This window comes from Ovis aries, chromosome 19, assembly GCF_016772045.2.
Source record: "Ovis aries strain OAR_USU_Benz2616 breed Rambouillet chromosome 19, ARS-UI_Ramb_v3.0, whole genome shotgun sequence".
Lineage (NCBI taxonomy): Eukaryota > Metazoa > Chordata > Mammalia > Artiodactyla > Bovidae > Ovis > Ovis aries.
The window spans coordinates 7349363-7376646 of record NC_056072.1 but is presented as its reverse complement, the minus strand read 5'-3'; the positions used below and the strand labels follow the sequence as shown (position 1 = coordinate 7376646).

Genomic DNA, 27284 nt, shown 5'->3' with positions numbered 1-27284 from the left:
GTTCAGCCATCCTTTAGCAAGAAACAGAAGGAGGAAGCCACTGCACCATGCTTTTCCTTTGCTTAAAAAACCCACCGAGCCTGCAAAAGGCACTCCCATGCCAACAGAGCCAACTTAGCATTTGTTCTGCTGTTTTCTGGGTGTGGACAAACTCTTGAATTTTAGAAAGCCTGTCCCTCCGTGCACTGTTCTCACCTCTCTTGGTTAGTCTGTGCCTAGGCGTCTAGTCCAAGTATGTTTTTCTGATGTACATTTTGAGAGCATTGTTCAGTAAATGTTTGTTATGCTCATCCTCTGTGTGTGTGCTCCATGCGGTGCTTTTGGGGGAAGGCAAGGATGTTGAGATACAGGCTGCCCCTTGGGTAGCTCACCATGTGCTAGAGGAAGGAAGCCTGCACCTCCAGAATGATGGCAACACCCACGACAGGACAGGTGTCTGGGGCTATCTCCTGACCCTCCTGGTGGCATCTCAAAAGCAAAGCAGTGACACTCTTAGAGAACAGTCATGCAGGGGCCACTTTTGTCTCCAGTATAAAAGAAATGTTCCTGTTACCGTCCTTGTGGTCAGACTAATTAATGGTCATCCTGCTTGGCTATCATAGGCCACACTAACCCACAGAGTGACGGGGACTCTTGTAAGATGACTGAATCCCCAGGACCCAGCAAAGAGCCTGGCATACAGCTGCATGGTTAACGCTTATTGAATTACTGATTGGGCCATTGAGACATGGTATTGAGAGGTGTTGTACAACAAATATGGGATCCCACTGGGATGGAAAAGTTCCCCTCCTGAAAGGCTGGGAAGAGGAAGCCAGATGAGCCACGAGCAAAGGCTTCCATGCAGTGTCTGGTGCCATGGACACCGCAAGCCCTTGCCTCCACTGGACAAATAGAGCAACTTCAGAATATGCGTCTCAGGCTCCCCATCATTGTCACAGACTCTTCTGTCCTTTTAACAGTGGGCAAAGTGTTCCTTTGCATTCTCCCCCCACCTCCATTCACTCCCCCATCCTCGAAACCATCATTTCCTCTGTTCTGGCCACATCTTTGAACCAGACACTGAAGACTGGGGATCTGAGGTCGAAAGCTCTGGCCTCGAGCCAGATCTGCGTCACTCTGACGGACACACAGTTTGAGCTTCATGTGCTGTTGGCGTTTCACATCCCAGTTTGCTTTTACCAGGAATTCACGGCTGGAACACAGAGTCACATGAAGCCTCTCTCCACCCCTGTCTTTACCCCCCAGCTCATCACTCTGTTTCTCTTTTACAGGGTCTTGTTTCTAACCTGACCCTTGATTCCAAAATCCTCACCAACTGGGAGATCTTCCCGCTGGACATGGAGAATGCAGTACTCAGTCACCTGGGGACCGGGGGTGGCAGTGACAGGCGCTACCACAATAAAGCCCGTGCACACAGTCCCCCTACCTACGCACTCCCGACCTTTTATGTGGGTAACTTCACTATTCCCAGCGGGATCTCAGACTTGCCTCAGGACACCTTCCTCCAGTTTCCTGGATGGACCAAGGTATGTGTCTTCATGGAAAGTATTTGCATTTAGGCCTCAGATGTCTTCTTTTCTGTGTCTGATACGGCATTAAAAAGACTGCTAATGGTGTGCTGCGTGAGACTCAGGGGAGTGGAGGGTTTTCTGTGGAAGTTTATCCATTTCTCAGGAGCAGGGCCATAGCAGATCTTCAGAGATGCTGTGGTCAGCCTGAAGGTACACCGTCTAGCCCATTTTCATTGACAGCTTTCTTTAGCAACTTCCTCCTTCCCCTAAGAAAAATCATACCTTCTTTGAAAACTGACTAGGAATAGCATTTCTTGTTTATACTGAAGAAAGTCTGGCCCAGGCAAAGGGGCAAATCTCCGGGAAGCCTGTTTTCTCTTGTTCATGCCTAACGCTATACTCTCCAGAGCACCCCACCTCTGTATGGGGATGCTCCCGTGCCCGGGGTGCACCCACCCCTGTCTGTGGGGTCCCCAGCTGCCCCCAGCCACTTTACTGCCTGCTTCATTCTCCTTTATTCTTTGAAGACATGTCTTCTCTACTTCAAGCCCTGTTTTCATCCTAGACCTTTTCATGACTCAAGTTATTCATTCAACAAATATTTTTAGTGGTTTCTGTTTCTGAGAGTGGGTCCAGCTGCTCGCCGCCCTAAAGCCAATGAAGAGTTCAGGTTGGTCAGAGGCTGGCAACGCTGGGGGAGGGCAGAGTTCTGTCACAGGCTGACTCCCCCACCGCTGACAGTCAGTGGGCAAGAGCTTTATAGGCGGAGGGAGGAGCTACATGCAGAAACAGCACCGTCAGCTCTGACAGTCATCTTGAAATTGGTGGTGCAGTGGTCTCAGCAGTGTCATTGTTTTGAGTACAGTTAATCTTCAGTTCCAGGGGTGGTTTGTTCCCATTTCCTAGGGGCCAGTTCTTGGAACTGTGGCACCTCATGTCATGGCTGCAGTCTGGTCCTCATGTAATTAAATTCTTCCATCTGGTGAGAGTTTCAGTGTCTACAACACAGCTCCAAGGATATGACTCAGAATATTATCTATAACCCTTGAGAAGAAACTAAAGGTCTTTAACTTTGCTTACTGACTCAACCATTATCATTTTGTCCTGTTTGATTGTTTTCCTTTCCTTCTGTATTTTCCCAATTCTCTGATTAAACTGGTTAAAGTTTTCTGCAGATAAAAGGCAGGCAGAGGACATGGGAGGTTGGGGACCATAGGGTCTTCTTCCCTTTCAATCCACCCCTTTTTGACACTCTTCAAGATTAAGGAGAGACAGATACAAAGCAAGAAATGGGATAAAAGTTTTCAATAGAGAATAAAGTTATTAATAAAGTTGGCGGAGGAACTTGGTTTTAGTTCCTTTTTTCTTCCAGTATTCCCCAATTCTTTGAGGCAGTGGGGTGTGACTGCTCTGGTTCCTTCCTGCTGAAATGGAGCGAAGTCCTGCCTAATTTGGGGAATGGACACAGAGTTGGAAATAATCTCAAGTCTCAAGTTTAGCATCAGTATTTTGTATTGTGAAAACATGACCTCTGTCTGATCGCCTTGTCACAGTGCCTGGATAAACGCTTAAAAATTAGTAGACATATTATGGATGAGGATAATAATCAAAATGCATCTTTATATTATTCTCTGAATGTATTTTCTTAATGGTTAAAGCAGATGTACAATGTATGTCTAATAGGCCATAAGCCGGCTATTTGGAATACTGGAGCGGGCTGCCATTTCCTTCCCCAAGGGATCTTCCCACCCAGGGATCGAACCCAGGTCTCCGCATTGCAGGTGGATTTTTTTCCATCTGAGACACCAGGAAAGCCCTGGTTAGCCTAAAGTTCAAATTAAATCATGTATAAGCCAGAATGACCCTCACACCTCAATGCGTGAAAACTTCTTCTACCATTTTCCCCTTTCCCATAAAAAGCACTGATAATCAATATATTTTTCCACTGCCGCCAGAGTCGCTCAGTTGTTGCCTGCTCTGGGTCCATTCATGTCCCTCGGTGCTAGGCCAACTTTTTGTTTATATATTTATCTAGTCATCCACACTGGGAGAAAACTAATTAGATGTAACAAACAAGCATAGAGAGGTATGCTGACAGGGAAGCATTTTATAGGTCATACATTTTACTGATTATACCCAATCTTTACACCTTGTACATGTGCTTTAAGTAGTAAACTTAAAGGCAGCAATGATACACATCATGAGTGTTATACTCTGTGATAACTTCATTAAACAATTTCTTCCATCCTGAACACTGGGGTCAAAAGTATGATTAGAAGAAAAACAACAGCTTTCCATTAGAATTCTGTCAATATCTTAACAGTATTTTTCTCTGAGATTCCTCAGGGGCCCTCTGGAAAACTCAAAGCTACCTAGATAAAGAAACTTATGATCTGTTATCAAAACCAGCACAATATTCCTGGAAAACTCTGTTCTCGTAACAGAGAGAAAACCAAATTGCTTCCCTGTATCAGCTCACTGTTAAAATTCATTTACCTTATTAAATTCAATCTAATTTTAATCAATCTTAAGTGTCCAAAATTCCTTTCTCATAGTACTTTGATTCTTTACAAAAAAGGATATTTTCTATATCCATTTTAATTTCTAATTTTCTTTCCACCCAAAAGTTATTCTCCTTTTATCCTTCAACAAAAATATCTCCAGGGAATTCCCTGGAGGTGCAGTGGTTAGGACTTTGAGCTTATACTGCAGGGGCACAGGGTTGATCTTTGGTGAAAACTTAAGATCCTGGAGGCCACACGGTGGGGCCAAAGGAAAAAAACAAAATCTCCATCCTTTATATTTTCTCTGGCAGACAACACATGTCCTACTTGCTTTATATACTGAAATGTATCCCTTATCATTTTTACATATTACAATTTTTAACCCTTTAAAGCCTTAACAAAACTAAGAAACAAGTAGTTGAACTGTTATACCAGCATTTCTGATTCGCAAACTTAAGAACATATTCCATAACCTCTAAAAACATAATTTTTTCTCATAGCACAATTTCTCTTTAATGTGGTACAATATGTGTATTTAATAATATGCATTTATTGTGTTTAAAGCTAAGCCCTCTTTCCTTTTTTCTTTTTGTTTAAAATTGTACTAAATAACCCAAGTCTGAAGTCTCAACGTGAGCTGTGTGTGTATTTCAAAGACAAGAGTTAACTTCAAGCTTTCTCCTAAGCATATTTTTGTTTCTATCAGGGTCAGAATTGTGAAAAGAAAAAAAAAAGTTTTCTCTAATTACATATGCAAAAATAAAAGACTTTCATCATAACCAATTTTTTTTGGAGTTTAAAGAACACTTGGTGGCCACCCAGTGTTTAAAAAATCTTTTTTTTTTTCTTTAGTCATAGTTTCATAGCTAAAATCTTTCTAATGAATTGAACCTGAATTTTTCACTTTACAAAGACAAGAATACCAATCACACAAACAGAATACACACTCACACACCAGAAAGAACTGTCATAAATCCCCTGAGAGGATGACGGATATGGAGTCCCAAATAAACACTTTCCAACACAAACAGTCCTCAACATCATACATACATCAGAACCAGTTGGCAAAAATGCCAAAATAGCACTTCAAGCTCAAAAGAGAAGTTAGCCGGGTGCACACCTGTGGACTTACTGGGTCTGGGAGCTCCTCAACTCATCCTGAGGTGTCTTTCCGTTCCACCAAGAAAGCGCATGTTGGCAGCCAGTGCCGAGCAGGGGAGAAACAGGGAGGATCCCCGAAACAAATGGTTTTGGCAGCTGGTAGGAATGTCCCCCAAACCTCCTCCCCGGACCTGAGAGCCATGAGCAATGGCTCCTTGAAGCTTTCCTGGCGCGTCTTCATGGTGGCAGCTTCCCTTGGGGAAAACCCCCAGGAGGCAGGTGTTGCGAGAGCTCAGTCTCCCGTTGCGTCAAAATCTGTTAGCGAAAGTGGGTCCAGGTGCTCGGAGCTCAAAAGCCAATAAGAGGCAAGGTTAGTGGAAAGGAAAGTTGTCTTTTTTTCAGATGTATGTATCCAAAGGGAGGGCAGACTCCCGCCCATAGGCCAACTCATTCCTCCTCCCACTGACAAGCAGTGAGCAAGAGCTTTTAAAGGGGATCTTCAGAGTTGTATAGGTGTTAGGGAGGGGGCTACAGTCAGCTCTGACAGTCGCCTTGAAATTGACCATGCAGTGGTCTGACCAGCATTTTGGGTGTTTGTTTCGCCGCACTGCTTATCTTGGGATCTTAGTTCCCTGACGAGCGATTGAGCATGGGCTCCCTGTAGTGGAAGTGTGGAGTCCTAACCACTGGACCACCAGGAAATCCCTGACCAGTGTCATCTTGATTATTTTCAGTACAATTAATCTTCAGTTCTGGGGTCAGTTTGCTTCCATTTCCCTGGGGCCAGTTCGTGGAACTGTGGCATCTTATGTCATGGCTAGAGTCTGGTCTTCATGTAGTTAACTTCTTCCACCTGGTGGGGGTTTCAGTATCTACAACACAGCTCCAAGGATATGGCTCAAATATTATCTAAAGCCCCTGAGAAGAAACTAAAGATCCTTGACTTTGCTTACTGACTTAAGTTATTATTATTTTATCCTACTGGATTGTTTTCCTTTGCTTCTGTATTTTCTTAGTTCTCTGATTAAACTTATCCTTTGGCTAAAGGTTTTCTTCAGACAAAAGGCAGGCAGAAAGCATGGTGGCAGAAGGCCCATAGGGTCCTGCTCCTTTTCACTACTACATGCCCAGACTTTGTGCCAGGCACTAAGGATCCAAAAATGAAGAGAACTGGATGTGGTTCTTGCTCCCTTGGAACTTAAAGTCTGGGTGTGTGCTAGTCACTCATTCGTGTCCGACTCTGTGACCCCGTGGACTGCAGACCACCAGGCTCTTCTATCCATGGGATTTTCCAGGCGAGAATACTGGAGTGGGTTGCCATGCCCTTCTTCGGGAGATCTTCCCAACCGAGGGATCAAACCCAGGTCTCCTGCATTGCAGGCAGATTCTTTACCATCTGAGCCATGAGGGAAGCCCTCTTGCTCTCATGGAACTTAAAATCTAGCATACCCAAATCATATCATCACTCAAATTAAATGATACAATTGCAAATGCAACGGATGCTAAGAAGAAATATAGAGGTTGACAATAATTGGGCATTTGACCATGTTAAGGTGGTTAGGGAACATGCTGGACAAGTGAACATGATGCTTGACAGAGAGGGGTTGAATAGGACTTAACATGGCAGAAAGGGGAGGGAAACATACGCCAGGCAGAGAAGCCAGCATATGCCAAGGTTATGTGGTTACAGGGAAAAGTGGCCAAAGTGAAGAACTCATAGAGAACTCAACTGTATGAAACACAGAGAAGAGGGAGTGTGGTTCAGAGAAGCAGCTGGAAAGTGGGTAGACACTAGATCGGGACAGGGTATTTAACCACATTATAGTTTTATCTTTCTTTTGAGAGCCACCAAAACAGAGTGACATGGCATGGTTGTGATGCAATGAGTTTCTGTGACCCCGGGATGGATTGGGCTCAGGGAAACTGTCTAGGAGACGGGGTTGGTGGGAGACAAGATGGTAATGACAGACTATTTGAGAGATGTTTGTAGTTAAATCCATAAAGAGGTAGTGACAGATTGGACAGAGGCATTTAAAGAGAAGGACATATCAGGTGACTCTCCGGTTCTAGGCGTGCTGCTAGGAAGATAACACCATTTACTGAAAGAAGAAATTTCAAAAGAGGATTTGTGCTAGAAGAGCATGATCATGACTTTGGATGTGGACAGTTGAGTTAGGCCATGGGGAATAGCGGAGAGAAGGTACTTGAGAAGGCTGTTGTATTTATGGGTGGATATTCGGAGGAGGGATCTGGGCTGGGAATATATGTATGAGATCATTTGTATATGGATGGTCATTGAAGACATGGCCAGTAGACAAGTTCCTCTAAGGAAAGATGATGTAGAAGGAAGAAAGGGAGACACTGAGCTGATCTCTGAGAGACACAAACATGATGGAGAGTGAGGAGAGACCAAACAAATAGGAGGAGAACAGCATTATGCTGCCAAGAGGCAAGTGAGATGAAGACTGAAGCATCTCTGCTGGGTTTAGCACCAGGGGTCACAGGGACCCTCAGTAAGGGCTAAGCCAGTGGAGCAAACATTGCAAGCCAAACAGCCTTCTATTGAGGACTGAAGGGGGAGGAGATGAACACATGAAAAATATAGATACTTGACGATAAACAATCTTCTTGAGAAGCTTGAAGGAGAAGAGGAAAAAAATACTGGAAAAAAAGCTGCAAGAGAAGATGCGCATGTGAAAGTGAATGTTGCTCCGTCGTGTCCGACTCTTTGCCAGAATACTGGAATGGGTAGCCATTCCCTTCTCCAGGGGATCGTCCCAACCCAGGGATTGAACCCATGTCTCCTGCATTGCAGGCAGATTATCTACCAGCTGAGCTACCAGGGAAGCTGAAGATGCACATGGCATGTGTTTAACAAGTGCCCTTTTATAATGTTTGATTTTTCCATATGTTTTCATTATCATTCTGTCTGAAATATTTTCTAATTTCCCTTAATAGCTCTTCTTTGAACCATAAGTTATTTAAATATGCATTGTTTAATTTTCATATTTTGGTGGGTTTTTTTGGCCATACTGCACAGCTTTTGGATCTTAGTTCCCTGACCAGGGATTGGACCCAGGCCCTCAGCATTGAATGCACACAGTCCTAAGCACTGGATCACCAAGGAATTCTCTGTGTTTTTGTTTTAGAAAGCATTTATTTTTTTATTTCTAACTTAATTCTTCTATAAAACTTCTGGAAGAAGGAGAAAAATCTTCCTGATTTTGAGTTAGGCAAAAACTTCTTAGACTTGACACCTAATACATAATCCTTAAAGGAAAAAATTCATGAATTGATTTTATCAAAATTGAAAATGTTTTCCCTTCAAAAGACATTATTTAAAAAATGAATATCCAAGCTTCAGATTGGCAGAAAATGTTTTCAATGCATATATCTGACAAAGGACTTATATAGAATATATAAAGAATTCTTATAACTTAGTAATAGAAAGATAACCAAACCCACTCAAAAAATGGACAAAGGACTTGCATGGACTTTTCACCAAAGAAGATAAGTATGTGAAAAGATGCTTAATGCTTTTAGGAAGTGCCAATCATTAAGGAAATGCAAATCAACCACAATGAAATACCACTTCACACCCACTAAAATGGCTATAATATTAAAAGATGGACAAGAACAAATGTTGGCAGGGATATGGAGAAATGGGAACCCTCCTACATTGCTAGTGGAAATGTAAAATAGTACAAACACTTTGTAACACAGTTTGGCAGTTTCTTCAATTTCTCCTAAAATTACCATAGGATTCTTCAATTCTACTCCCAGCTGTTTCCAAGAGAAATGAAAACATGTGTCTACACAAAGAGTTACATGCAAATGTTCATAGTAGCATTATCAAAATAACCAAGAGTTGGAAATAATTCAAAATGTCCATCAACTGATAAGTAGAGAAATAAACTATGGAATATCCATACAAGGGAATGATATTCCACAATAAAAAGGGGCAGACTACTGATACAGGTACATCATGGATAAATCTGAAAAACATTATGCTAAGTAAAAGCTGCTGCTGCTGCTAAGTTGCTTCAGTAGTGTCCAACTCTTCAAGACCCCATGGACTATAGGCTCCTCCATCCATGGGATTTTTCAGGCAAGAGTACTGCAGTGGGTTGCCATTTCCTTCTTCAAGGGATTTTGCAGGAAGGAAGCCAATTCTGACTCCATGTTCAAAATTGTTTCTTTGACTTGATTTTCATCGCTTTATTATTATAATCATACTTAATGGCCTCCCTGGAGGACCCTGCCCCTCTGCTTGACAGGAAAGTGCCTTTGTTCAACTCTTGGAGAGACAGTTTGTCCCTGCCCACCTGTGAATAGAGATTAACACACCCCATCCAAAGGCTGACCATTCCCTTGGAGGTGTTTTGCAAGACTGAAGACCCTTAAGTAAAAGCAGCCAATCATAAAAGACCGCATATTGTGTGATCCCATTTGTCTGAATTCTTCAGAAAAGGCCAATCTATACAGCCAAAAAGTAAATGAATGGCTGCCTAGGACTTAGGGTGGGAATAGAGAGTGACTGAAAATGGGTATGGGGTTTCTTTTTGGAGTGATGGAAATGTCCCCAAATTAAATTGTGGTGATGGTTGCAAAATCTTCTTAAATTTATTGAGACTTGGTTTATTGCCCAAGCATGTATTTCCTGGTGAACATACTTCTGTAATTTTAAGCTCTACTATCCTCTCTCCCAGAGGAGATGGCACCCCACTCCAGTACTCTTGCCTGGAGAATCCCACGGATGGAGGAGCCTGGTGGGCTGCAGTCCATGGGGTCTCGAAGAGTCGGACACTACTGAGCGACTTCACTTTCACTTTTCACTTTCATGCACTGGAGAAGGAAATGGCAACCCACTCCAGTGTTCTTGCCTGGAGAATCCCAAGAAGGGGGGGAGCCTGGTCGGCTGCCGTCTACGGGGTCACACAGAGTTGGACATGACTGACGTGACTTAGCAACAATCCTCTCTCTGGCCGTATGTTTCTATCCCTCAAAACTCTCAAGGCTCCCAGGTCTACTCTTGGATCCTGTGGATGACCTGAAACTCCACCATCAGGGCCACAGTTCTTCCCTATCCTGCCTAGACGACACCACCATTTTTTTTTTTCCTTAGGAGCCCTCAATCCCCTGGCCCCCTTGCCCTTCCACTCCTTGTTTAGGCTCACTGGGAGTGGGTTTAGCACTGGCCTCTCTGCTGCTGCTGCTAAGTCGCTTCAGTCGTGTCCAACTCAGTTCATCGGTAACTGAGGACCCCAGGTGTGGCCTCTGGCATATTCGTCCCCTCACTGTCTCCAAACTCTGGAGGTCCCAAGCTGCCCGGCAGTCCTTGGCCTTAGTCTTCCCTATCCACAGCTGGCCTCTAACTCTCACCACCTCCCTTACACCACCTGCCTCCTCCACTGAGGACTCACCCTACTTGACGCTATCAGGTGAGATCCTTTGTTCCTCAGCTTCCTGTCAGACTTACAGGACTTCCTGCCTCCACCCTCACTTCCTGCCCAGTGGCCTCTAGAAGGAAGTGCGAGCTCCAAACCCCCTCCCCACCTTCTTCCTCCAGGCCGAGATCCTGTTCTCTCTCTTCCTCCTCCTGCAGTTTGTCAGCTTCTCCATCTCTCCAACTCCTGTCCGCTGGGACCCGGAAACGAAGTATAGCCTGACCCGGATGCTCCCAGTGGATTGCGCATGCTCATTCTTTTCTCCCTCCCTCTTCCTCGCCCCGCCCTTCCGCCACGTCCCCCTCCCCCGTTACTGCCCCCTCTTCTCCCTCTTGGTGTCCTCTCTTCACTCTTTTTCATTCCCTTTCTGTGCCCACTGGGTCTTCACAACTTCAAGGCTGGCATTAACTCCTGTCTGAAACCTTCCTGCACCCTTTGTCCCCTTTGATACCCCTGGAGCCCAGTCTGGACTCAGCACCCGTGGCACTTTGTCACTCAAGCTGGCGCCCCAGTTTCACCGCTGAGTGATAAGTTTCACGAGGGGGCATTTTTTTTAAGTGCCTGGTTTATTTGGCCTCCTCCCTGGGCCTGGTTGCTCTGTAACTGCCTCCAGGTGGAAGGGGGGACTTGCTTCTGTTGCTAGGTCCCTTTCAAGAAACCTCTTGGCGGTGAGTTTGGAGGTGAGTGGAGTGCAGGCCTTCCGAGGGTCCCGTTGGTGAAGAGAGGCTTGGCTGTTGCTGGAGGACCAAGGCCCACGAGAAGACCCAACACAAACGGTGGCTTTCACCAGGTGGCATCAGTTCCGTGGCTTAGAGAAAGAACCTTCAAGAGATGAAACGCATAAAGACAGCATTATCTTTCCCAGGAGCTATGAGAAGGGCTGAGGGCTCAAATGGAGCCTGAAACACACCCAAAGGATGGATAGTCCTTCATCAGAATCAGAGGTTATGTCAGGGAGGGAACTTAAAGTGAAAGAATAGTAGATACAAAGGAAAAAAATAAATGGAAAAGCATAGCATGTTTTTGGAGGTCAAAGGGGTTCACCTTGGCCCGGTCATGGAAATGTCACACCCAAGAGTTACTGACCCAGGCATTTTGCTCAGCACTTAGGAAACACTATCTTTATAATCATCAAAGGAGGCCCCTGTGGTAGGATGTCCTGGTAGTGTCTTCAGTTTGCAGATGAGCAGATAGAGGTTCAAAGACCTCAGTATCTGGCATGAGGTACAGACATGCTGGTGGAAAGGCTCCCCAGCCCTAGGTCTGTCTGACTTGGAGGCCCAGATGAAAAGGCTGGCAGCATGTACAGGGCCTCGAAGGCCAGGGGGAGCTTGTACTAATGATCCAGGCAGAAGCTCTTCACTTTCTTAGTCTGATGGGTTTTCTGCACCTTTATGCTTGAAAAGTTCATGTACAGGACTCGCCTGGTGGTGCAGTGGATAAGAATCCACTTGCCAGTGCAGGGGACACGGGTTCCATCCCTGGGAAGATTCTGCATGCCGTGGAGCCATGAAGCCCGTGAGCCACAACTACTGAGCCCACACTCCAGAGCCCACTGGGCTCCGAAGCAAGAGAAGCCACTGCAGTGAGAAGCTCCTGGACAGTAACGAAGAGTAGCCCCACAGCCCCCCTCGCCACAACTAGAGAAAGCCCACACAAAGCAACCAAGAGCCAGTGCAGTCAAAAGTTAAAAAAAAAAAAATTAATCTTAAAGTACATGTGCGCACAATATTTATGAATGTGTCAGGGTGTTTAGAACCCAAGAAACTGATCTAATTCATATGTCTGATCAAAAACTAGTATGCAGGGGAACTAAGATCCCACATGCTGCATGGTTCAGCCAAAAATAAAGGTAAAAACTGGTATACAGATGTACAGAGCAGTATTACCCAGAATTATCCAAAATCAACTAAAAGGTCAAAAAACCCAAGTGCCCATCAACTAATAATGAATAAACAAACTATGGCCTATCTGTTTAATGGAAAATTATTTGGCAGTAAAAACGAATGAACAGGACTTCCCTGGTGGCTCAGTGGTAAAGAATCCGCCTGCCAATGCAAGAGACACGGGTTCGATCCCTGATCTGGGAAGATCCCACATGCTTCAGAGCGACTAAGCCCATGCACCGCGACTATTGGAGCCTGTGCACCCTGGAGCCCTTGCTCCACAAGAGAAGTCACCACAGTGAGAAGCCTACACACCACAACTGGAAAGTAGCCCCTGCTCACCACAACTAGAGAAAAGTCCGCACAGCAGTGTTAATACATAAAAATGCTAAAAAGACGAATGACATGGATGAACCTTGAAAACATGTTCCGTGAAAGAAGCTAGTCACAAACCATATAAACCATGTGATACCATGTATGTGAAATGTCCGGAACAGGCAGATCTATAGACCCAGGAAGATTAGTGGTTGCCTAGAGAAGGGAAAAGGGGGTATTGAGGGAAAATGGGGGTGGGGAGCAGATACTGAAGACTGAAGAGTTTTTCTTTGGTTGGATTGCTCTTTAGTAAACTAATAACCTCTGAGTTGCATACTTGAAGTGAGGGAGTTGTATAGTATGTGAATTACATCTCAGTAAAGCTATACCTACACACACACACACACACACACACACACACACACACACACACACACACACACACACACACACACACACACACACACACACACCAGAAGGCCTGTCCTTGAGATTTGTGAGCCGGGGTTGCCTAGGTCGGAAGGTCAGAGAACACACGTTTATCATCCCTAGGACAGGGCATGCGCGATTTCTGTTCTATTCTGGCGAGCGGTGGTCCCTATTGCCATGGACCGTCCATACCAGCTCCTGAGGTTCTGAGCAATCGGCAGACGCACGGCAGACAGATCACACCCCCGCTCTCCGGGCACGGAGTTCTGAGTTTGGGAGGATGCGCACTTCAGCAGATCAGGGGGATGCAGAGGGGTTGGACCACCCAAAGCGTGGGCGGTTTCTAAGACTCTGCCTATCGGCACCAAACCCTCTGTATCCTTCAGCTGGGAGGCCCTGTCGAGGCCCCTGTTCTGGCCCTTTGACTTCTGCCATTCACTTGTTATAGAGAAACTACTTTGATGGGGTGAATGAAGTCACTGATAAAGAGATTCAGGAGATTAAAAAAAGTCACTTCTGATTAATCGGCCGTACTTGAGTCGGATGTGGCTTTCTGGTTAAATGCCCGAACGTCAACTGGGATTTCTTTGGGAAGTGGTCTGACATGTTTGGCTTCATCCAAGAGACACAGACCAGCGCTTGGTCTGCACAGAACTCTCGTCAGACCACAAACTCCGCACAGTGAGCATTGCTCCTCAGTGATCCAGTGTGCCAGGTGGGCCAGACCTAAAACCCTTACTCTGTCTCGGCAGTGACGTGTGTGCTGTTTCTCTCTCCTTCAGATGCATGTGGAGGACGCCACATGAATATCCTCTGTAGACTTCCTGCACTTTTTACCACTTGCACTAGGTCTGGATGCTTAGCAGAGCCTGGGGGTGAGAGGGCTGGGATAACTTCCAGTTTTTCCTCTACCAGAATTAAGCTTTGAACATTAAGAAGCAACATAGAGGGACCTCCCTTGTGGTCCAGTGGTTAGAACTCCAAGCTTCCACTGCTAGGGTCACAGGTTCGATCCCAGGTCAGGGAACTAAGACACCAAATGCTGGTGACCAAAAGAAATCAACATTGAATATAGATGAAAAGCAAGAAGCTGTAAAAGAACCAGGGATAAAAGAGTTTATAATGAAGGTTTGATAATTATCTTCTGTTTGGAGACTCTTTTTGAATCTTGCTTTTGAAATTTCCAGCTCTCTAATCATTTGGTCTTTCTGGTGATCAGTCCTATCCTGAGGCTATCCTAGTCACCAGAAGACAATGTGATTAGACATTGGAACTTTCAGCCCATCCTTCCTCAACCTCTGGAGTTAGGGTCAGGGACTGGAAATGGAATTCTATTAAAAAAAAAAACAAACTTTAGAACAACAAGATTCAAGGAGCTTTTGGGTCGGTGAACACTTCCAGATGCTGAGAGCTTACACCTGGGCGGGAGGTACACAAGGAGACGGCTGGCAGCTCAATCCCACACCCCTAATACCTTGCCCTGTGAATCTTTTTCGTCTGGCTATTTCTGAGTTGTATTCTTTATAATAACCCCATAGATATCTGTAAAGTGTTTTTCTGCATTCTGTGAGCCATTCTAGGACATTATTGAATCTGAGGAGGGGCTCACGGGAATCCCCAACTCGTTGTTCAGAACTAGGACTCCAGAGTTTGGAGCCTACACATGTGGAGGTATGGCACTGTCAGCCTCTGAGGAGGACAACCCAGGAGCACGGTGGGGGCCAGAGGCCACTCCAGTGCTTGCTGCTCATTCAGGAAGAGCTGTCCGCTCTTGGTCATCACAGGGGGTGGCCATGAAGTCTGGAAGGCAGCAAAAAAGGGAAGCTGCATTCAGCACAATGAAATTGTGTCATCTCTGTTTCCAGACCTGATGGCCATCTTCTAGATGGCCCATCAATCGAGTCTCTATGGATAATTCTGTACGGGTTGCGGGGGCCGGGCTGTATGAGGCAAGTTCTGGGGAGACTTCAGCATTGATGGGAATGCAGCGGGAAGGTGCCTGTTCAGGAAAAGACTCAGCCTGTAGAGTGGACGGCAGTGGGCAGGAACTCTGCTCCCATGCTCCTCCGAAGCTGTCCCCACTGAGACCACCGGCACCCACATGGTGACATGCTCCCCAGACATGTCTCACTTAACTTCTTGGCAAGTAACATCTGACACAGATGACCACTCCCTCCCTTGAAGCTCTCCTGATGCCTATGACCAAGCTTCTGCTTTCCTACCCTGTCTTCATTCCTTCTCAGGCTTTCCTTTCTCTGTGTTTCAGTTCTCAGGACCTGATTCAGGGCCCTCTGCTTACACTTTGAGGGGAGTTCATCCCCACAGATGTAACACCTTGATTTCCAGCTCATCATTTTTGAGGGCGGGGAAAACCACATCCAACCACCGGGATGGACTGACCACTGGAGCCTCAGAGGCACCTCTCGTCTGATACATATAAGACAGACCCTTCTTCCTCATTCCCCCAACACTTGCTTTTCAGCAAGAGAAGTGGTCCAGGGACAAGGAAGGAAGCTGGACTTTAGCACAGCAGAGAGGATGAAAAAGGGGCCCAGCTGCGGGAAACAATACCAGCAGTCTTGCTGTGGAGAGCTCCCTGCGCACCAGCCACCGTGCTGAGTGCTCACCTGAGTCCTCTCACTTACTTACAATACCCCTGAGAGAGGTACAGATACGGCAGAGGTGGGGACTTGGAGATGGATGGGATCTGGAGGCTAATTGGTGAAAGAGGAGCTTACTAGTAGAGGATAACCCTACTCTTGTGAAATCGGGTTCAATGACGTCATTTACTTTACTGAAAAGTAGCATGCTGGTGTACATTGATGCCATGGAGTTGTGTTATCAGTTAGCTTTCGCTGTCTAAAAAACCACCCCAAGCTTAGTGGTTTCAAACAGCAACCTTGTATTTAGCTCCTGATTGGGAGTGTTGGCAGACTGGGTTGTGGTTCCGCTGGTCTTGGCTGGGCAAGCCCTTCTAGTCGGTGAGGAGGCCCTCGTCTTGGGGCTTGGCTGGCTGTCTGCTGAGGCCGTACAGATCGGTCTGTGTCTCTCTCATCATCTAGCAAGCCAATCTGGGCTTGCTCATAGGATGACTGGCAGTGTCCAAAGAAAAAAATGCAGATGTGCAAGGGTTCTTAAGACCCAAGTCAGAATTCACGTGTGACTTCTTCCATGTTCTTTGCCCAACACTTGACCAGCCCCATCCAAGATTCTACTTCCTGAGTGCATATGCTGTGAAAAGTTGTGGGCATTTCTGCAGCCTGCCACGAAGTCTTAGCCCTGTTTGACCCTACTTTCATTCTGAATTTGACATGCTTTTTCAACTCTTTTGGCCTGATTTACAGTTATCCTACCCCTAACAAAGTTTACTATTTCCACTTTATTCATTGTTTCTGATCACAAGTCCTGTGAACTTGGAAACTAGATAGACACCTTTGCCCAAATGTGTATTAATTTAGTAACAAGGCTTGTAAGAATTGTATACCAACAGGAGTAAATGGGCTCTGAGTAAAGGAGAATCTCCTTCAAATTATAGTGCATGGACTCTGCAACAAATAGTGTATGGCTGCCTAGAGACGGTTTTCGCTTACCAATTCTTAGCTTCATTCCAGGAGTGTGAAGACACATGGGAAAGTCATAGGGGAGATGCTCCATAAAAAGATCAGGCAATGGCGGCACCCAGGGGGAGTTGAAAAGGAAGGAATGGGTTTCTGAGAGCAGGAAGTGACTCATCTTTTATGTTAATATTCTGTGTTTTCGTGGCTTCGATTCTATCTGGGTCTGTCCTAAAATACAGAGACATCATAAACTTTTTACTCTAAGACAAAGGAAGAAGGAAAGGATTTGCATCAGCTGCAGACTTGGGGTCTGAAGGAAGGGGAGATTTTGGTTTTCTCCTGTGTGAAGGTTTATGTAACATCTTATCTCTCACTCTTTTACTTTTTTTCTTTGTTTTTTCCTCCCAAGTTAGCACCATAAATACTCATGAATCATGCATGTGAGAACCTTGTAACCTTGAGAAATGGACTTTTCAGTCTTCCAAGTATCAAATGTCTTCTTCCAGAGTAGAACAGAGTCAATGTTCAACCCAAGTGTGGTGTTGTTAAAGGAACTCCTGACCACATTTGAAAATGTTGAAGCTATGACTTAAACCAGGATTGAATCTTTTGTTTTACATTCTTCTCAGAGGGTTCTATTTATCTGGGGAATTGAAAACATGTCTGTCTGTCTGATTAACACAGAAGCAAGTCAGTCACTGCCAGGAACCTGTCATTCACTGGAACTGTTACCACCTTGGTGATAATATTTAGCAGAGAGTGGGGAGTCTGTCAGGGGTCAAGCCACAGTCAGAGAAAGTCAGCATTTGTCATGGAGATGTTTCAGCTGGGACAACCCGGGGAAACTCTGCAGCCATCGGTGTTCACTCTACAGATGCTCAGCCTTAGTATGTATTAATACTTAACTGTGTTGATTAAGAGTGTGTCTACTTTTAGGAATTTTCCTGGAGGTCCAATGGTTGGGACTCCAAGCTTGCGCCTCAAGCGGCACAGGTGCCATCCGCAAACCACATGGCTAGAACAAAAGGAAAAAAAAGAGTTACGTCTATTTTTAGATCACATGGGCCTACTCTCCCCCCACCGATAATTTCAGCATAATTTTTTAAGAGAAACAAGAATCAGAATGTGTATATATATATATATATATATATATTTTAATAGTTTTTTTTTTCAGTTTGACTCTTTTAAAGTGATTTTTTTTTTTTTTGGCTGCGCTGGATCTTAGTTACCAGCGCAGCTAGTTTCTCTTGGTTAGTTAGTTTCTCTAACCGTCTTAGTTAGTTTCTCTAGTTGCGCTCTAGCAGCACTGCGCCGGCTTCTCATTGCGGCGACGCCTCTTGTTGCAGAGCATAGGCTCTAGAGCGTGGCCTTCAGAAGTTGTGGACACGGGTTCAGTTGTTCACAGCATGCGGGATCTTCCCAGACCTGGGATTGAACCCACGTCCCCTTCATTGGCAGGCGGATTCTTAATCACTGGACCACCAGGGAAGTCCTAAACTGATTATTTTTTGCGGTAAAAAATTGTGGTTTAAAAAACTCACAGTGTTAATCAAGGGAGCAGGGAAGTGCTGCGTTGTTCTGCCTGTGGGCAGTAGTCCCTAAAATTCTTAAGCTGGGAGGGGAGGGACAGGAGTATTCTTGAAGTGGGACTGGGCATTTGCCCGGGCAGAATCGTCCACGAGTCCTACCTCCTGGGTGTCGTGGGTGTGTATCGTATGTCTCGCTGCTGGAAACAGCTGCTAAAGCAGTAGTGAAACAAGTGACTGCATGTGCAAACAATGCCAGTAACTAGAAGAACAATATCAAAGGGCAAGCGCGTGGCTGGGAATGGAAGGCCCAGGACTGAGGAGGGTGACATGACTTTCTCTCTGTGGAGGTGGTGATGGGGTGGATGCTTGAGGGGTCCGAAGGCTTGGAGTGTGGGGGATAGCCTTTGAGGCTCGGGGTGAAGCATGGGGCACAGGTGAGTGAGCTTGGGGTGGGCAGGAGGAAAGCAGGGAGCTGACCACAAGGGCGAGAGGACCGAGGCATATGCCCGTGGGCCACATACGGAGCTTAGAAGCAGGACCTCGTGAGAACTGTTTGATGTTCATGTGGCTGCTACGTGGAGCCTGGGATCTAGAGTTAGAGGACGTAGGGGGACCTGCCCAGGCGGCAGGGGGTGGGGGCTCCAAGCTCCTGAGCCAACGCTGCCCGGAATGTGTCTGAAGACCTGGCTGGGAAAGTAGAGGGGAGCAGGGAGATGGGTCTGACGATGGAGTGCTGGGCATTCACCCCACCTCTGCTGAGCTGCTCAGCACAACAGTCACCGGGCACCTGCTATTTTACATTTACCTTTGAATTAATTCAAAGTGAAAACTTAGTTCCTCCCTTGCACCAGCCACTGGTAAGTGCAGGTAGCTACCCTGTGGAGCAGCACAAGCCCTCCATCTCTGTGCACAGTTCTGTTGACCAGCAGGGCCTCAGAACTCTGTACCGTGACCTGTGCTCTCCGAATCCTTCATTCCTCCGGGTTGGAAGGGCAACCAAACTGTCATAGGCATCCCTGAACGCCCATTCTGTTCAGGACGGAGAGTAGAGGGAAACTGTCCTGAAGACTTTCCTTGCTTTGGAGAATTAACCAAAATCAAAGAACTCGCCTGCAATGTAGGAGACACCGGTTCGATTCCTGGCTCAGGAAGATCCCCTGGAGAAGGAAATGGGAATCCACTGCAGTATTCTTGCCTGGAGAATTCCATGGAGAAGCCTGGTGGGCTACAGAATGACCCTACAGCACGGGGTCACAAAACAGTTGGACACGACGTAGCGACTAACCACCAACAGCAAAGATCCTGTAACCCTGAATTTGGGGAAGGTTGGAGAGAAGGTGCCAGGCACGATATCTACATGTTAGAGTCACTTAGGTGAGTAAGGAGGCAGAATGCAGATGGGAGCTGAAGGGTCCAAATGGGTGATAATTTGGGAGAGAAAAGATAGCTTAAACAGATGGTGCAAAACCAGGAGGATCAGAAGAAAAATTACATCTACTTTGATGAGCAACTAGGAGTGACAGTTAGGGGTTACTGAGGGCACCAAGGGCAAGCTGAGCCCATAGGTGCCAGTCCCTCGTCTACCCGTGCAAACCCCTGACAGTGGCCCAGCTCCCCTGCCACCTTCCAGTGTCAAGCAAGGTGCTCCTGGGGTCCCAGCCCACTGCGCCAGGTGAATTGCACCCCCCAACCCTGGAGGAAGCTGGGGGGAGTCTTTTCCCACCCAGCTCCCCAGTCCCAACAACCAACACAGGAGACCAGCTCCGTGCAGCGGGAGAGGTGTTGGAGGGGCAGCATCTTGGGAGGGACTGGTCCTCGGTGTGGCCAGGATGCAAGGTGGAGCCGGGGTGGCCCACACGTGGTGCTCACAGCGCTCTCCCTCGCTTCCTTGGAGCCCATTTCCCCCCACCCCGACTGCAGAGTCGGCCTCTGCCGTTCTCTAACTTGGCGGAAGCGGGGCGCCACCAGATCTTCAATGTGATAAACCCTGGTGAAGCTGACGGTTGCGTGTACCTTCAGCATGGATCGAGACAGCATATCCCGTGGTAAAAACAAGAGTAAAATAATTCTGAGAAGTGTGAAACTGTCATCCTTTTTCTAAATGACTTATCCCAACAGACAGGTGGCTTTCCATCACTGGCTTCCTTTCAAGGGGCCGTGGAGGCCAAGGTCTTTTCACTGGGTGGCATGAGGGGTGCAGCCACACCATGCTGACCACGCCCGGCTTCCTCCTGCCTGCCACCCATCCCCGGGTACCAGTGGGAGTGGGGACCTGCCCAAGGTCACATAGGCAGGAGGCGGCAGGAATAAGGTTGGAAGCCAGGTGGGAAGCTCGCATCCAGGGGCCACCTGGGGGCTGAAAATTACCCAAAGGTGAGAACTGAGTAGGTAGCTCCAGGGTGAGCACCCAGAGCTGGGTTCAGGTCTGGGCTCCAGGGGGCAACTGGGGCGGGACCTCTCCAGGATGTATCCCCAAGACATTAGGGGCCAATTTTGGTGCTTCTTCCTCCCTCCCATCCTCTCCCAGGTATCCTTTCTCCCTCTAGTGTGTGACCTCCTCTCCTTTGCTCCCTTGCTTTCTCTGTAACAGAATGGTCCATCTGTCACATCAACTGCTAAGTCTCACCGGACAGCAAATTCTAGCTCCTGCCGTCACGCTGTGCAGACACACCCGGGCCCAGTCCCCATTCCTGAGAACTTTCTCCTCCTTCTGGGTTTTGCAGAGGAAGCAGCTTTTCCTACTCCTAAGTGTCGGGCACGACTGAGCGACTTCACTTTCCCTTTTCACTTTCATGCATTGGAGAAGGCAATGGCAACCCACTCCAGTGTTCTTGCCTGGAGAATCCCAGGGCCGGGGGAGCCTGGTGGGCTGCCATCTATGGGGTCGCACAGAGTCAGACATGACTGAAGCGACTTAGCAGCAGCAGCAGAAGTCTTCGCAGCTTGTAGGATCCTCTGTGCTCCTTGAAGCAAGTCCTCACCCCTCACTCTTATGCTGGTGTGAAAACCATCAAAAGGCAGCAAGAAGGTAGACGCCCACCTGGGCAGCCAGCCTCTCCCTCCTCGACCCCCTCTATCTTTCCAGAGGAAGCATGTGTCTGGGCTGCTGGGCTCCTGCTTACCTGGGGCAGCAAGACCCCTACAGCCTGGAGGAGGGGGGAGCACAGAGGCAAAGCTCGTCTCCTGAGGAGGCAGGGAGGCGACTGTGTACAGAGGCCTCGGGCAGAGGCGGGTGTGTGCAGACAGGCACCCCCACCCCCACATCGCACCGTACCCAGGACAGAATTCGGAAACTTGGTGACTGCCGCAGCGTCATCCAGTCCTGACCTGCGCGGCACCGAAGCCACAGGAGGGACCGAACACGTCTCCTGTGAAGCAGGGTGGGTACTGGGATGAGTGGATTCTCTCATCCAACTCCTGCCCGACTTGAGCATCTTCCTGGGGACACTGCCTGCTTCCCCACCCCACCCCCCCCGACCAAGGTTCTCATGCCCCTCAGAAGGGTCAACACAGCTGAGTTGATGGTTTTCTCTCTCTCCAGGGTCAGGTGTGGATCAACGGCTTTAACCTCGGCCGCTACTGGCCAGTGCAGGGCCCCCAGATGACCCTGTTCGTGCCTCAGCACATCCTGGTGACTTCGACCCCAAACATCATCGTGGTGCTGGAGCTGGAGTATGCGCCCTGCCAGGACGGTGACCCGGAACTATGCACCGTGGAGTTCGTGGACAAGCCGGTTTTTCGCACAGTCTAGACCCACAGACATGCAAACTAGGAGCAAGACTCATGGCCGACTCCCTGGGACAAAGACTGTGACCCTTCAGAGTTCCAGCCTTGCACATACCTCATCTGCCACTCGGAAGGCCAGCATTCACTTCTGATTGGAAGATGGGCTAGGCGTGTGCTTACCTAGGTTTCCCTGGCGCCCGGCGGTGCCTGACACACCCCGTCCAGGCTGCGTGGTCATGGGGCGGGGCTGGTAGCCCAGCAACACAGAGGCATCCACAGGGTTGGAAGGGAAGCATTTGAAGTTTTTCTGATTTTTATTTTGTTAAGAATCATGTAGCCTTTTTATTAAATAAAATTTGTATTCAAATGATCTTACTGTTTTTAATGTTGAGCAGGTATTAAATTATAGCTTCTGATTTAAATCATAACTAGACTTGAGTGGGCTGAATAAGCCACTTCACTAAGTTGAGGTTGGTTCAAAGGAGTGGAAAATAGTCTTGTTTTGATCTAGTGGACCATTGCTTTTCTGATCTTTGACTTCCTTTAGAATTTCTGTGCTACCCACCAGGAGAGCTCATAAACACAGCCCCAAATGATTATGCAGACCAGCAGCAGTGGGAAAGCATAGATGGGGTGGGAGACCCCAGAGCCGCTAAGATGCAGATGGAGATCTGTACTTATTTACTTGAAAATATCTTCACGGTAAGTGGTGTGGAAAAAGCATTTGCCCTAAGTTGGATCCTGTGTTGTCGGTTTGGACAGAAGAGCTGCACACACGCACACACTCAGGCCAGGCCTGTCCACCTGTCAACAGACAGGGGCACACATGTGGACGTGCAGAACCCGGCAACTGTGGGAGACGCTCTTCCTGCTCCAGGCGTCCTGATCTCACACCGTAAGCACTGTCCTCCACCATGTCCAGTTCTGAGCATATTGTGTATTTAATCCGCTCGTCCCTCCCCAGAACTCAGAGGAGCTTACTGTCCTCTTCCCTGATTTACCGGGTCGTGTGTCTACATACTGGTCTTCCCTGGTAGCTCAGGTGGTAAAGAGTCTGCCTGCAATGCGGGAGACCCAGGCTTGATTCCTGGGCCGGGAAAATCCTCTGGAGAAGGAAATGGCAACCCACTCCAGTATTCTTGTCTGGACAGTCCCGTAGATGGAGGAGCCTGGCAGGCTACAGTTCGTGGGGTCTCAAAGAGTTGGACATGACTGAGCGACTAACGCGTTCGCTTCACATCTGCACATTGTGGAGACGTGGTCTGAAGCCCAGTCCTCTGGCTCTGGTGTGGCACCTGTCTTATATTGACACGTGCTCATGTTCCCAGAGGAGAAGACTAGTGAGAGAAACGGAAATGTTGGCATGAGCATATCTGGGGGCAGGGGATGCAGATTAGATTTCACATGCTGCAGAGCAACTGCTGAGCTCACGCCCAGCTAACGAGCCCACACACCCTAGACCCTGTGCTCCACAGCAAGAGAAGCTGCTGGAGTGAGAAACCCACACACCGCACTAGAGAGGAGACCCGCTCATGCAACTAGAGAGAGCCTGCGCACAGCAACGAAGACCAGCACAGCCAAAATCAAGTAAATAAATAAAAATTTTAAAAATATATGCACATATCTGGGTGGTGGGTGTGAGAGGTTGTTTACAATTTCTTTTTTTGCTTACCTGTATTTTAGATTCTGTGCAGAGATGAGGTCCACTTTCTTAAGAGAGGAAGAAAGATGTCTGTTGCTAACCAACAGCATCTTTTTACAGGAGTGTGTTTCTCTGTCTCCCAGACATCAGTGATGACCGGGAGTCCGGGAACTCTGCAGGAGGCATGTATGTGCTGAAAAAAATAGCCCAGACCCGGACTGAGGGGTGTCTCCGTAGCATCTTCTGCTGGATGTCCCGCATCCTCTGGGTGTTGGGCAGAGTGCAGGCACTGCTCCCTGCGCCTAAGCCTCAGTGCATCCCTCTTCCTTCCACTAAGTTCCTGAACAATGAGAAAGTGATGCTCAAGAGCTGTACCTTGTGACATGCTCTGGGGAGACGAGAGACTAAAGCCTTGCGTGCGTTGGTCCCCTGCACATCCCCCGTCCCAGAGAGTCCCTGTTGTGGCGTCTCCAGAGGCTCGGGCCCTGGAGTGAAACCGCCTCGGCAGAGTGTTTCCCTTCCATTGCCTTCCCTGGTTCCCCTCATCCAGCCTTCAGAACCGCACCCCACAGGTGGCAGTGGAGAGCCCGCTTCACGGATGAAAACGTTTAAACTTCAGGGAGAGGTGGAACTGGATTCCAATCTGGTCTGTCTCCACCGAAAGTCAGAGTGTTTTCTTTGTTTGTGTGAGGGAGTCTTTGGGGGTTCTCCCCCTTGTCCAGGGTGCTATGTTCTGGAAAACAATCTTTTTGAATTTTTAAATTAATTTTTATTGGAGTATAGTTGCTTTACAATGCTGTGTGTGTTTCTGCTGTCAAGTGAATTAGCTCTACATATATCCCCTCTTTTTCAGACTTCCTTCCCATTTAGATCACTCTAGGAGAAGGCAATGGCACCCCACTCCAGTACTCTTGGCTGGAAAATCCTATGGACAGAGGAGCCCGATGGGCTGCAGTCCATGGGGTCGCTAAGAGTCGGACACGACTGAGCGACTTCACTTTCACTTTTCACTTTCATGCATTGGAGAAGGAAATGGCAACCCACTCCAGTGTTCTTGCCTGGAGAATCCCAGGGACGGGGGAGCCGGTGGGCTGCCATCCATGGGATCACACAGAGTCGGACACGACTGACTCGACGCAGCAGCAGCAGCAGCAGCAGCAGCAGAGCTCTGACTGTGCTGTACAGTAGGTTCTCATCACTTAACTACTTTATACATAGTATCGATAATGTATATAGTTCAATCCCAAGCTCCCAATTCATCCCGCTGCCTTCCCTCCCCCTTACCTCTGGTATCCATACATGTGTTCTCTATATCCGTGTCTTCTATTGCTGCTTTGCCAATAAGTTCATCTGTACCATTTTTCTAGATTCCACAAATAAGCGACATTCTACGACATTTGTTTTCCTCTGACTTTCTTCACTCTGTATGGCAGTCTCCAGGTCCATCAATGTCACTGCAAACTGCATGATGTCATTTCTTTTGATGACTAAGTGGTATTCCGTTGTATTTCCGTAGCGCATCTTTATCCATTCATCTGTTAATGGATATTTAGGTTGCTTCCTTGTCTTGGCTATTGTAAAGAGTGCCGCAATGAATATTGAGAAACACGTATCTTTTTGAATTATGGTTTTTTCCAGGTATATGCCCAAGAGGGGGATTACTAGAGTCATATGGTAGTTCTACTTTTAATTTTGTTTTTTCTTTAAGGAACTTAAGGAAATGGCACCCCACTCCAGTACTCTTGCCTGGAAAATCCCATGGGCAGAGGAGCCTGGTGGGCTGCAGTCCATGGGGTCGCTAAGAGTCGGACACGACTGAGCGACTTCACTTTCACTTTTCACTTTCATGCATTGGAGAAGGAAATGGCAACCCACTCCAGTGTTCTTGCCTGGAGAATCCCAGGGACGGGGGAGCCTGGTGGGCTGCCGTCTATGGGGTCGCATAGTCGGACACGACTGAAGCGACTTAGCAGCAGCAGCATACTGTGGAAAACAGAATCTTAATACTAAATGACCCTACCCTGGACTCTACCCAAACCAATCCAACTCTTTGTTTGTCTCTCAGGGGCATACATTTCACCTTCTACAATGTCATTTGTAAAATTCAATGAGCCTCTGAAAATAATACGGACAACATCTTTATTGACCGATGTGTAAACCTTTTATATTAAATTTACCTTAAGCTGATTTTTAATATGTCAGAGCTTTCTGGGGCCCTCCCTGATGGTCCAGTGCCTAAGACTACACACTCCCAGTGCAAGGGGCCCGGGTTAGATCCCTGGTCGGGGAACTAGATCCCACATGCAGCAACTAAAGGTCCCATGTGCTGCAGCCAAGACCTGGTGCAGCCAAATGAATAATTTTTAAAAATATGTCAAAGCTTTCTGAGCAGGCCTGAACTAACCCATCCGTAACACTGATGTTCCTGGAACATTACTGTATTTTCAGCCATCCTTGTGAACAGCAGGGCTTTTTCCTTGGCCTCCTTGGCCCAGATTTGCACAACCAGCAGATCGTCTTGTTTGGAAAAGTGTTGTTGAAGTATAATTTACGTACCATTAATTTCACTCATGTTAGGGTACACTTTGATGGGTTTTACTAAACTTGTGTGGCAGGGGGGTGGTTCTCAGTCATGTCTGACCATTTGCAATCCCATGGACTGTAGCCTGCCAGGCTCCTCTGTCCACGGGATTTTCCAGGCAAGAACACTGGAGTGGGTAGCCATACCCTTCTCCAGGGGATCTTCCTGATCCAGGGATCAAACTGGCATGTCTTTTGTCTCCCGCGTTGGTGGGCGAGTTCTTTACCAGCTGAGCCCCTGGGGAAGGCCTTTACTAAATTTATTCAGGTGTAAATCCACCACCACAATCCAGTTTTAGGACACGTTTTTCACTCAGAAGACTCTCTCAAGCAGGAAGTCTTCATTTCCACCCCACATCAGGCGACCACTAACGTTTTCCATCTCTGTGGTTCTGCCTTCTGCTGGAATTTCATAGAACTAGGGGCTTCCCTGGTGGCTCAGATGGTAGAGCGTCTGTCTACAATGTGGGAGACCTGGGTTCGATCCCTGGGTCAGGAAGATTCCCTGGAGAAGGAAACGGCAACCCACTCCAGTACTCTTGCCTAGAAAATCCCATGGACGGAGGAGCTTGGTGCAGGCTACTGTCCATGGGGTCACAAAGAGTCAGGCACGACTGAGCGACTTCGCTTCAGCCATGTGAAGTCTTCTGTGCCTGACCTCTTTCACTCAGCGTCGTGTGTTTGAGGCTCATTCCTGCTGCAGCACGATGTGGAATGTTCTCCGTTTTCCTGCTGAGGAGTGTTCCATGTGTGAACATTGATTCGTCAGCTGATGGGCATTCAGACTGTTTCCAGCTTGGGACTCTTACAAATAATGCTGATCTGAACATCTGTGCCCAATTCTCTGTGTGATCAACTGTTTTCCTTTCCCTTGGGTAGGCACCTGGGAGTGGAATTCTTCAGTCATATGATAAGTGTATGTTTAACTTTTTCAAGAAACTGCCAGACAATTTCAGAAGATCTGGCTTGAGCCGAGGAGGGAATGAAGAAGACTGCTCACACCCCTCCCACCTCCCTCTGTCTCTTTGCCTTGCTCTGAGTCAGGCCAGTCACTGTC

At 47.4% G+C, this 27284-nt stretch overlaps 1 protein-coding gene across 1 annotated transcript in view; it reads left to right on the top strand.

The window, feature by feature from the left end:
• Nucleotides 1-22375, top strand: part of GLB1 (galactosidase beta 1) — a 100763-nt gene extending 78388 nt beyond the window's left edge. Inside the window, exons 15-16 of the mRNA XM_015102219.3 lie at nt 1272-1526; nt 21821-22375. Coding sequence (XP_014957705.2) covers nt 1272-1526; nt 21821-22030 — 465 coding nt within the window. The 3' untranslated portion in view covers nt 22031-22375. The remainder of the gene's footprint in view (nt 1-1271; nt 1527-21820) is intronic.
• Nucleotides 22376-27284: the final 4909 nt, after the last annotated feature.